This window comes from Penaeus japonicus, unplaced genomic scaffold (assembly GCF_977035675.1).
Source record: "Penaeus japonicus unplaced genomic scaffold, GWHDUDI00000001_assembly GWHDUDI00000018, whole genome shotgun sequence".
NCBI lineage: Eukaryota > Metazoa > Arthropoda > Malacostraca > Decapoda > Penaeidae > Penaeus > Penaeus japonicus.
This window is the reverse complement of record NW_028234420.1, coordinates 28,291,576-28,304,040: the sequence shown is the minus strand read 5'-3', so window position 1 is coordinate 28,304,040 and position 12,465 is coordinate 28,291,576. Positions and strand designations below refer to the sequence as shown.

The following is a 12,465-nucleotide window of genomic DNA, read 5'->3' as shown; positions in this document are numbered from 1 at the left end:
CAAAAAAAAGTAAAAAAAAAAATATTTTTCTCTCCCCTTTACTCTATACTTTAACCATTATCTTTCCCCTTTACTCTACACTTTGACCATTATTTTTTTCCCCATTTCCCTATACTTTAACTATCATCTTCCCCAATTTCTTTCCCCCCAAACGCAGACGTCCTTCTAACTGGCAGCGGTGGAGGTGGCGCCCTGACCTCCCGAGGCCCGAGCGAGTGCGAGGGGCCTGCGAGACGTCGGATATCCCAAAGGGGGCGTCGTCGCAGCCCCCCGCACTGACGGAGGTTCGGGGAGCTGGCCCTCTCACCTCCCGACCTCGAAATGTAAACAGAGAGGATAAGAGAGGTCTGAAAATGAAGAGGAACTGGTGTTGAAGAGGGCGAGAGTAGAAGACAGGGAGATTGACTGGTTGGCAGATGTGCTTGTTTGAAAGCCTGCCTGCATTATGTGTGCGGGGGTAATATTTGGATCAGATGCTCGAGAAAAAAGAGAAATTTTAAGAACGACAGAGTAAACGGAAGTTTATATATGGATAAGTATATGTGTTATCATTTTTGGTATTAATTAAAATTAAAGGAAACTTAAGAGAAAACAAATCATAAAATCAAAAAAAGGATTCAGTAACATATTAATGAACATTTAAATTCATATATTAACAGCAGAAGAATTTCATTTCATCTGAACCTGAAATGGTTAAAGGGACGGAAAGACATAGAGGCGAGAGTTAAAATGCGAAAACAGTTCCGGAACAGGACTGAGAGGAGGTGAGGGGCGGCGCCCCCCGGCCGTCCGTCGCGGGCAGCCGCTTGGGGGGAGGGCAGGATGTGTCCTCACCCGACGGCATATTATGACCCCCTCCCCCGCCCGCCATCGTCATCAAGCGGAAGGCGATCCTGCGACGAGCCGGTCGCCGAGGGCGCCGGGCTCGCTCGCGACTACGATGGTGCTTATGTCCCGCCCGAGGCAAGCGACGGAACATAATATCATCGCGCGCGGGATCGCCGCTGAGATGGCATGGGCGTAGGCGCTGTGCGGCGGCGGGGGCGAGGCAAGAATATGCGTGGGTGGGCGTGTGGTGTGGGTGGTGGGCGCCGCGACCAATGGTATGGCGGGCGGTCCACTGATTACCAAAACTCGGGGCGCTGGCTGGACGGCCTGAGACTTCACGTGGAGTCACGTGACCTCAAATGTGACGTCACATGACCTCTCACGTGGAGGCAGCTTAGGCGGGTCCTCAATGTCTGATTTCCTGGAGAGTCTCTCAAGCGAATTTGATCTTTAGAAAATATGAAGCACTACTCTCGGCTAGCAAGGAAGCATTGATATTTTATGTTATGCCGATGCTCATTTGTTTAAATAGATTTACTTTACTTAATTACTCTAACATACGTTTATGATCACAGCAAAATCAGTTGGTATGAATCAACACGATATTTAGAAAAAGCTTATCTCGTTACGTTACTGTACTGAATCTTTAGATATATGAATATAGCCAATTTCCCCTCATGCAGTTAGTAGGAGGCACACAGGACATACTTCCAAAGCGCGCTGTCTAGCTAGTACCTCGGCCGCCTTTGCCTTCTGTAGGGAGAGAGATGGTGGAGGTGCGGTGAGTGGGCGTGCGTTCTGAGGGCGGTTACTTACAGCACCGTCTCCCCGCCCACACGCGCCACACGTGATGAGTTGGGACGCAAACACGTGGATGCACATGGTTTAGAAACGCAAACACTGACACACACACAAACACGCACACGAAGAAAAATGACTGTACATACACACACACGTAGCACAACACAGACACGCAGACAAGCCATAAATCAAAAATCACAATTTTCATCCGTGGTGATTCACGAGGTGTAAAATCACCGTCTAGAAAACATTAAACTGGATTTCATGAAGAGTTCAACAGCCATAAGAGGTCGTTTCGGCTCTTAGGATTTTCAAAATATATCCTTTTTAAAAATCCATGTGAACTTTCATGACACCTTCAAAGTATTGCTCTTTGTCACTCTTGGAAACCCACGAGCGGTCTGTTCTCGTAAGTTAATGGTTCTCCGAGAAGAAACAAGATGCAATAACTTTCAAGGAGTGTTTCTGAACGGCTTTTGTACAGCGTGGCCGCGTACATTCACTTACATCGCGAGAGCCGTATTCAGAAACGTGGAAAAAGAAACCATTCATTCACAACACACTTTCCATCATTTCACTCCTTCATTCAGACTTTTATTAACGTTAGAACTTGAGGTTTAAGACATACCCAGAGACAGTAAGAACGTGGGGAGGGGGGGGGGTAACATCAAGCAAATGGGCTGAACACCTTGTCTAGAAGGTTCTATTGCCCAGACATCGATCGTCAGTGATATGAGAGGTGACTCATGCCTTGAACACATTCCCATAGGGTTAAATTTAGTAGAAAATAAGAATTGAAAAAAAGGCATAGTGAAATTTTTGGAGAGTTTCAAGTCGTTATGGAATAATAAAAAAAGATAAATGAGTTTAGAACACGGATGGTTTCAGCTTAGATAAATTATTTTGTAGAGGAAAGAAAGTATTCCAAGAATTTTTTTTCTCTGTTGTTGTTGTGTAAGTTACTTTTGGGTGTATAAGAATAATGTGTTCTGCACCTCTTTGTTTGTTTGTTTTTTTCTTATCAGTGTTCAAAATATTCATCCAAAAATGGATTGAGACACAATTCATCACCAAAGTTTTTTACGATCATATGCTTTTCGTTAAAAATTCGGGAAAATAATTACTGACGAAAAAAATATCTTTCAAAATGGGTTTTCAACTTGCAAAAATGACAAAAAGGTTGTACATATGATTTACAAAACAGTTTATAAGACAGACATGAGGTGAGAAAAGTGCTGTAAAGAACCACATTGTCATTATATAGATATATACAATCAAAAAATGTCTAGTGTTGCTAAAAAATTGTCGTCAGAAAACTACAATATGTGTCACAAAGGAACTGACGAAGAGCTACTGCTAGAACTACGAAAACTACTGTTCTAATCTCTCTATATGTTTTTTTTATACAATTACCATGACTCATCTCATTTTGAAAAAATCCTGTAACATATAAATTAGGTTATTATATCCATTATTTTTCAATTATCAGAAATCGTATTGGATATTTCACGTAACTGTGACTAATTACATTTAATATAACTTCACCAAGTCAAGCTAGAGTCATATATTCAGCAAAATACTCTGATGAAATACAGATCTTGACAATTGAGTACAAGAATTCAAGTCGTTAGATTTTAGTTGAAGTTCGACATGATATTCCTACAGATATAAAATACATAATACTTCACAGGTCCACGGCTCTCCTCCAGGCATCGTTATTTGTATCTAAATATATCTATGTTTATCTATAGTCCATATAGGGCGTCTGCCTAATAGCATGGAACTTCTATAGGTTGCAAATTTACTAAAATGAGTGTATGAGATATCTGAAACGAGACTCTTGAAGGTTGAACTGCAAATAGAGAAATCATGCTGATATTGAATATGTCGAGCAAAGGTAAAACTACATGTATGCAAATACGAAGTAATTATTGAGCTGATTGCCAAGTTAGAAAGGAAAAGAGACAAGTGTGACAGCTGGATGAAATAAATCGAAAATAAATTACCTTAGTCTATAAAAATGTACAGATTCCAGCATCCAATAAGCTCCTTTATGAAGAATCTTAACGTTATGTCTAACATAAAGCAATGATTTTTTTTTCAGTGGATTTATTTAACTCGAACTTCTGAAGGAGCGTCGTGGACTCTGGCTAAGAAACTACGAGATAAAAAGAAATAGAAGAACTGAAACAAGCTCTTGAGAAGTAGAAGTTTGACCAAAAAAAGTCAATATCTTTCTTCCTTTTTTTTAGTGGAGTTAGTAAGGTCACCAACTTACGGCCACGGGGTCCTCCTCCTCTTCCGAAGACTCCTCCTCGGTGCTGCGAGAACCATCACAACATTCCAAATTAGCTCCTACATGCACTCGCTCCTCCTTCTCCTCCTTCAGTAAAAAGGGCGTCTCTCCCCTGCCTCAGGACGCCGTGGCTTCGCTCGTCCCAGAGAAAACGGCAAGGACAGAACGAGAAGACGTAATTGGTGTTTACAGTCCTCTGGCTCGTTCGAAAGTCCCTCGTTGGCGGGAAGGGGACGCAGCGAAGCCACAACGTTCAGGGGGAATGACTGCAAGTGCCTTTATTCCTGTCGTTCGTTTCTTTCGCTCTCATGAAGTGTTAGGGTTATGATAAGGATAACAAATTAATGAATAATCAAATAAAAAAAATTAAAAAAAACAATAGAAGAAACGATTTTGACCTTGTTGAGAACAGGGTAGGAATTGTTACCAGGAATAAAGCCACTTTAGGACACTGTTGTCTAAAGAAATTGGGAGATGTTGGCAGTGTGTTTTGTTGTTCTTCAAAGGTAAGTGACACAATTTGAATTTCAGATACCGAAGGAAGAACACACCAACAAATCACAGTTTCGTCTTACATAAATCATATGGAACATAATATTCCGTCTTGCAAAGTCGTGTGAGTAGAGAAAAAATATAACTTTCATTAATCTTGTTATGAATATAATTCTTTTAAAATATAATCATTCTCGGGATCACCATATTCATAAAAAAATGTATTACTTTTACGATTATCATTTTCAAAAGAAGATAATCAGTTATTTAGTGTTCTCTGTTCACACGCTCGCCGAAGAAAAGAATGACAGGGTTCAGTTGGGGTGTCAACCTGCGACGACAGATCAATGCGGATGGCTTCGGAATCGCAATTGCAGCTGCAACATCTTTAGGATTCCGAGAGATACGTCGTATGTGCTACTTTGCATAGGTAGAATAAAAGCTCATGGACTATGTTGTTAGTACATGGTGGCCATCTCGCATTGATATGTTGCCCAGGGATGAGGTAAGGCTAGGGGGTCACTGAGCATTAAAACTTAAAGAAAAAGAAAAAAAATAGCTGACCTATGCTGGAGACCTATTTTTTCTGGTGGCCACTAAGTGATAACCATATAAGAAGCACCTATTTGTAAATAAATAACATAAAGATAAGTATTAGCGCATCGAAGTCTGTGTAACGAACAGCTTTGGAGAATAGACGTCTGAGTGGAATTGGGTGTTGCGTGTACGATGTGCATGCGTGTGTCAGCTTTAAATGTCCTCTTGCGAATAAATAAATAAACAACTAAAAAAAAGAACGAAAAATAATAACTAGCGTAAAAGAAACATCTATGAAACTAGAGCATTATACTGAAAAGCGAAAAAAAGGAGACTGAATGATTGCTGAAACAAAAAATAATAAGGAGAAATAATCAGTTCGAACAAAAAACTAACGGGAACACCCACGTCTCGTCGAGGTATTCAGGTTGGCAGGTTCGCTAAGTGGAAAGTGACACCAACTGACACTTTCTAAGGGTTTCTTTTCTTGACCACGGAGCTATTCTAGTCTACTGTTCATCTAGTATGAGTCTTCGCTTATCAAAAAAATGAAAAAAGGGGAAAACACTCACAAAATTCTCTTCTTTTCGTGATTTATGGGGACAAATAGTAAGTCGTTAGGGATCCAAGAGTGATGTTAGGAATCGGTGAACGGAACAGGGTCACACAGGCTTGGGCATATGGTGGTGCCACGTCCATCGGCCTTGTTTGGCACGAACGAGGTGCCTCACCTAGCTGGCACCACCGCCCAAGGCACCTACTTACACAGCGGAGAGCCTCTGTCCAGTTGTGGCTTTTAAACCGAGCTCTCCTCGAGACTGAAGGATCCAAAACTTCAAGAAGAAAGACCCTCCCAGCTAATTTAACCCGCGTTAGTCGACATCAGGCGAGCGGCTTCGTGGACAGGTAAAATACCTCTCGATATCAGGTTTCAGTATGACAATAACAAAGGAACAATCGCGACTTCTATCGTCAGTACTGAATAAGATTATGAAGAGGACGATTATTATAAATGAAAAGGTATTTACCGGAGTCACACTACCACCTTGCCTGACGCCAACGCTTACATCCTCCTTCGAGCAGGAGTTATCAGGTCACTACCTGCTGCTACCTTTAGCTTTCCAATCAGTTCTTTGACGTTTCACACATAGACATAGCTTTGAATCCTCATTGTTAGCGAGGAGCCACGGTAGTGAGATGATGTGTATCGGGAGATTTATCGGTGTACCTACCGTATGTCATGGTATTCTGTACGCACAAAGAGATACTAGACTAACAGCACTGTAACTGAGGGACAAGATCTGGGCTTTGTCAACGCAAAAGTGGAGATTAGAACTGTGAGTGTGAGTAGATTATCGAGTTAAGAAAATCATGTTGGTATTGAACATATTGTATACCTCGTCCGCCATGGTGTCTTCTTCTTCTTCTGAACTGCTAGTTGAAAAAGAGAATGAGAAGATTAGTGTACAGATTTATGGCCTTTGCTCCTTCACACAAGCCGTTGTTCACTGCACCAGGCGCTTTCTCCCCCCTTTTTATACCTATGGAGAAAAACCAGTTTTTTTTTCTCTCTCGTAAAAGTCGTGCTCTTCTGCTCCGATGATTTCAGGCACAGACTTCACTCTTCCTTTTCCTAACCTTTGAGTTCTCATAGTGGCCACCTCCTACAGAGTGTCTACGTTCAGCTACAGTAGAAAGAAATATCGGGTGTGAACCCTACATAAAAGATAACATTTCTGGATTTGTTTCTCTGGTTGTGTTGGCTATATTTGGTGTGTTTATGGGGACTAAAGAGGGCGTGTTTTTTATGTAGATTTTGATAATGACGAGGCGCTCAGAAACTCTAGGGCATAACAAAATGGGATGCCCTATTAAGAAGTAAAGAAATTCACCTTCTTGCATATGATCTTGAAGTTAATTATAGTCATGTTCCTCTTCTGAAGAAATCATAATAGCTGCCTACTTGCTTCTAATGGTGAGTGTGAATTGTTTATAGCATGATATACTCTTCTATAACTTATGTTTCTTTTTTATTTAATTATATTAGTGTTTGTATGTTAATCCTTTACGACTTTATTTTCTCTTCTTCTAAGAAACCCATTTGTACCGTTTTCCCTACATTATACAAACTTAACTTATATGAACCTTTCCCTACCCATTCAAACATCTCTAGAATATTTGCCGTGTTACTTTACAAACTCACCCTCCCTACCCATCCCTCCTATCTAGGACGTAAATATTTATTTGTCGTGTTCCCTATACATAGCAAATCCCTCTTTCCCTCCCTTTCCTGACCATTCATCTCCGTGTGCCGTGTTCCCTATAGTCGTGTCGTGTCCAGATGTCGTGTTTCCCAGTTCACCTTACCTGTACTCTTCCTCGTCGGACGACATGGTGGTTGTGTTGTGAGGGGGTAAAGAACTGGAAATAAGAGAGAGAGAGATGGCAAAGTTAGTATATTAAATAAAAATCATAGGGAATAACAAAAAAAAAATGCAGCCATGGAATTGGTCCAGAGGTAGATGTAATTTCAGAGCCAGTTTTGTAAGTTCGTATTTGAAAGAAAAATGTCTCAGTTAAAAAAAAATAAGAAGAAAAAACTATATTAATGAAAAATAGATATTACTTCAAAGCTAGAGGTGAATATTTCTTTTAGATATATTTTGCAGATGTTGCACTCAAAATTAGAGAAGAAAAAAAAATCTAATGTTAACGTTTTTCTATATATATTGATTTAATTCGTTGTATATTCAGATTATATGATTATGGTGTCAAAACGAAAAAATAAAAATAAATATATTGAATATAAAAATTTCAGATTCACAGGGCTCATGCAAGTAATATTGGGAAAATTTTAAAAACAAAATTATTTTTAATCTGGGTTTGTCACAAAGGAAAATCCTATTTAATGGGGAGGGGGAATGTATGAGATATAGATTATTAGGTAATTTGTTAAGGACTTTTCTTTTCAAGGAGGCGGATAATGTTATTATCTTTTTATATCATTTTTTTTTTTCAATTTGCTTTTAGATTTGGTTCAATCACCATCTGGATTATTTTGTTTTGTTTTTTTAAATAACTTTTACCGATTAGATAAGTAGAAAAAATGCACACCGGATTCTGAAATTATATAATTCAGTTCTGAGTTGGGTTGGCATTACTTTTAATAACACTCCCTTGGCTACTTAAATGAACATTTTCAATTATAAAATAGAGTATATATTATAACCATTCCAACTCAGAAAAAATGTGTGGGGAAGAGAAGATATTCTGACCAACGTACATATATGTTTCTCGTCCATTTTTGTTTTGTTTTTGTTTTTTTGTTTTTTAAGTCGAACTACAATTGCACAAGCATCAGAATATCATCTCTAAGCGCAAGCACAGAGTCAGAAGGGAAATTTCGAAGCTTCGAAATTTCGAATCGTGAACTGCCTTGCTTCGCCCACTGGTTCAATATGTAACGGATATGAAACAATGGTCTTCGTTAGCTGAAATGGAGGAACTTAACCAAAACAATAACAAAAAGGAAATAAACTCAGTAATAAGTTGTGTTTTCAAAATAGATATGATTGCGTCGTAAATCACTGTATTTTGAAAGCACGTGGGAACCGACGAGGAAATATTTGAATTGGCAGTCATAATAAGTGTTTTTTTTTTTTTTGTTTATTTGTTGTTGTTTTTTCAATACATATATGCATATACATATATACATATATATACATATATATGTGTATATATATTACATATATGCATTGTAAAATCAGTAAAGTTATATCATTTGAAATCATATGTCCCAGTCACTAAATAATCATAAAGTCAAAATAAATAACAACAAAGATTAATACGAATTATAACAGAAAACACTCAATTATGATTGCCAATTAGGTGATCGACAGAGGTGAAGGAGGGGTGTGTGCACAGGGGGGAGGGAGGGAGGGGAGGAATCACCACCACTCCACACTACGATGTCGTCACCACCCAGGGCTACTTACTAGTCATGGTGAAGGTGTCTGTGATTACCCTGAGGCTACAGTAGACTTGCCTGACGGCGTTAGCGCTCAGAGGAAACAAAGAGAAAATGTATGACTAGCATCTACTTGACAGACATGGTGGCAAGGCCTATACTCGAGACAATCTAATCTAAATTACCTACTACATGTTTTGCACGAAGTGGCAACTATGAGACTCAAAATGTGTACTGCATTATTGAACCTCTACTTTGCATCTACTGTATGTCTGTCACTCGACATGTTTGTCTGAATGAGTAACAGACACAATACTGGGTAAACATAGAGATTTACATTAGAACACAGAATCACAAATTACTTATGTGCTGTTATATGACATGATCTTTTTCTGTTCTCTTCAAGAAGTAATAGCAAAAGTAATTATATGTACAAGATATCTTATTTACTCTAAACAGAAAAAGATAGTCATATACACAGCAGTATATATATATTTCTAAAGCACCTGGTGCTACATCTTATAAGAGTAATGTCAAATTACCAGCCTAGAATTACTGAATACAAAGCTTACTTTATTATACTTTACATTACTGATTTATGCATTACTGTATAATAATACCATCAAAAGCAAAATACTTAAGCAAAAGCTATAACTACATTCTACAATTTCAATTCTTAAAATATATAAATATATATTCAGATAACATATATAAATAACACATGTAGAGAAAACCTTAACTTAATGCATTCTTAGTTAGTAAAACCGAATTATGTTTTCAGCAATAACATTCGACCATCCACGCGTATTTCTGTACTAAGTCTTAAAATTCCATTAATATGAATAATATACAAGTCTTTTTCTAATCAATCGTTGCTGCAAGTAATTCATATTTCTTCGGATTAATTATTTGACAATCATGTTATATTACTATCACGCTTTTATATTGCCTGCGCGAATGAAAATTCTTTCGCTGCCAGTCTCATTCCAGGAGGCAGGTAGGTATGCGCATCAAGTGGCCTTGTGTCAAAAGTCCTAGCGAAGTTGGCACTCCCCGCGGTGTCGGAGTGCCAGCAAGCTGAACACAAGACACAGGGCCAACAAGCGACCCTGCCACTTTCTGCCAACCCCATAAATGGCTGCCGTAACTTGACACCTGACACCTACCCGCCAAAAGTGTCAAATATGGATGATAAACGTGGGATAATTTGATCTTGGACGCCTAGATTTAAAGTCTAAGGAAGAATTAGTCAACTCGCTTCGATGGAAACGAAAGAAGGCGAAGTCTCTTATGACATCGATATCTTTTGCTTACAATATTTAAACTCTTTGGTTCACGGTGAGAGAAGGTTAAAGATCACGTTTCCAAAACGATATTCACGCTTATAACAAACTAATATAAAAACCGCTGTTTCTAGTCAATTCACTCAGACGCAGCAATCAACAATAAACACAAAAATAGACGCAAGATAAACACACGACGCCTATTATTACTGTTTGACCGAAATCTACAGTCAAGTTCCTCAGGAAGGAGCACCTTTTCTCGCGCAAGGTGAGTGCCAAGAGCGTGAGTCACCATGGCACCCGTATGTGGGTCAGAGTGCAAGGCGGCGTGAAGTTCCCCGATGCATACAAGGCACGAGTCGAAGGACGCAACATCTAACCATAGTCCTGTGGCACTTTCAAAACGGCGTGTATTGGATTATGTTTCCGTCTCATCTTCACTGATTTCTTTCACGTGTTTTATAAAAGGACGTGATAGAATTCCCTTCATATCATTCTATGTATATAAATATTCTTATCGACACATCTAAGTATTCACGCATCCTTGCGACAAAAGAATTACAAGCACAAAACAATTATTACCCTCTCTAAGAACTAACGCACGAAGGTGAGAGCTGGTAATCCAACTGGATACTGGTGGGCAGCGTGGCACGGAGGCTGGACCCTGGGCATGCGTGCCAGGTCGCCGGCAACGTGCCCCGTCTCGGGAAGAGCTATTTCTGACCACGGCCGGCAAGGGTACCGCCCCCTTCCTCAGGGCCATCCTTTCCAAAGCCCAGAATAGGATGGGGTTGGTCTGGATGTTGTACTAGTCTTATATTTACATCTGTCATCATCCTACCGTTTGTTGTTCCAGCAAGTGAACAATTTCGGTTACTCTGAGCAAGAGAAGTGTTACTGGATGAATATTTGTTGACGTGAACTCTAAGACATCAAAAGAGCAAAGATCTGATTTTAATCTTATGTTAGGGTTACGAGACAAACCAGTGCGTCAGTTATTTTAGACAACTATTCTAGTTACAATAGCTTTAAACAGCTAATAAGCAATATATGAAATCAATATACGAAATCTCTCTTATATATGCTTACTATTCTCTACCCTTTCCTTATAAGGTTTACTGTCACCTTTCAAAACTACGAAGTGATTACAACTACACCACTCAACATAATCTATCCTTTAATAGGGAATCACGCATCTATCCCCATCTTTCTGAGTAGCTGACAGCGAAAACTTAAAAGGTCATATTTAGGTATAATTCACTCCTTCCCTTAACCAATCCGCGCCGACCGCCCTAACCTTAAAATAACCGAGCAGAGGGCGGGGCGAAGAGCGGGCGGCGGCGCCCCGGCGGTAATTTTACCACCGTGACTAGTCGGGAATCAGCTACGTGCTATTTTTTTTATATTACTTGGGAATGCTATTTACAACACCTATAGATCCGAATCTTTGTTTTCTTTAACTTTCTTAGATTCGTTTGGCTTTAAAATGACCGACTGATTATTCTAAGATTTTTTTCTCTCTTTCTCTCTCAACTTTTCTTCGTCAACTAAATTATGGCTGATTCCACAGTGGAGAAATAGAAAATCGAGAAGCCTTACTACAAACACGTAGGTCTTCACATGGGCATCGAACTTGTGTTAGTGGAGTGTACGTTATACCGAGAGCGACTAACACTTAAGCAGAAATCCGTTCACACACGAAGAGACGTAAGTGCCACGGGTGTCACAAGCACTATATCACTGTAATGGCCTGTCGTGAACACGAAATACTCCAGGCGTGGGCACAACTGCCAGACATCACTGCACTGCGTGTGTCACTCGCTGGTTTCACATCACATCTTTCCTTTAGTCGAACTTACCTAAAAAAGATGGGCGTGAGGGACGCTGGTCGCGTGTGCAGTCAATTCGCCCAAAGGACTGACTGTACCCTGTAGACTGCAGACCCTCACGCCCTCGCCTCGCCTGGGCGCTGATTGGTCCAAACGGGTCACATGCTTCCTTCCCTTCCCGCTCTGTGATTGGTGGAGGATTGGCACGTGACCAGCCATCAGTTGCCCAAATAGGAGGGGGCCAGCGCTCCCCTCCGACCCGGCTCTGGCCTACAGTTACCGCCAGCCAAGAAGCTTTCCCTTCTTCCGCCCTCTTTTACTAAAGGGATGTATATCCATGCTTTCTCTTAGACGTGGCTTTTCTTAATATTGAATTATTCAGCAAGATATTCACCTTTCATTCGGCCTTCAACTAAATCGTTTATCCGACGC

At 40.0% G+C, this 12,465-nt stretch overlaps 1 protein-coding gene across 50 annotated transcripts in view; it reads right to left on the bottom strand.

The window, feature by feature from the left end:
* Window positions 1-12,110, bottom strand: part of wupA (troponin wings up A) — a 32,156-nt gene extending 20,046 nt beyond the window's left edge. For 11 of the 50 annotated variants that reach the window (XM_043036764.2, XM_086547038.1, XM_086547041.1 and 8 more), the window contains exons 1-2: window positions 12,064-12,110; window positions 6,352-6,385 (exon numbers count right to left, since the gene is read on the bottom strand). In XM_043036764.2, coding sequence (XP_042892698.1) covers window positions 6,352-6,363 — 12 coding nt within the window. In that variant the 5' untranslated portion in view covers window positions 6,364-6,385; window positions 12,064-12,110. Of the gene's footprint in view, window positions 1-1,536; window positions 1,582-3,907; window positions 3,951-6,351; window positions 6,389-7,321; window positions 7,376-10,786; window positions 10,926-12,063 lie in introns of those variants that run through there. The other 39 variants (XM_043036765.2, XM_086547039.1, XM_086547042.1 and 36 more) reach the window with 13 other exon arrangements.
* Window positions 12,111-12,465: the final 355 nt, after the last annotated feature.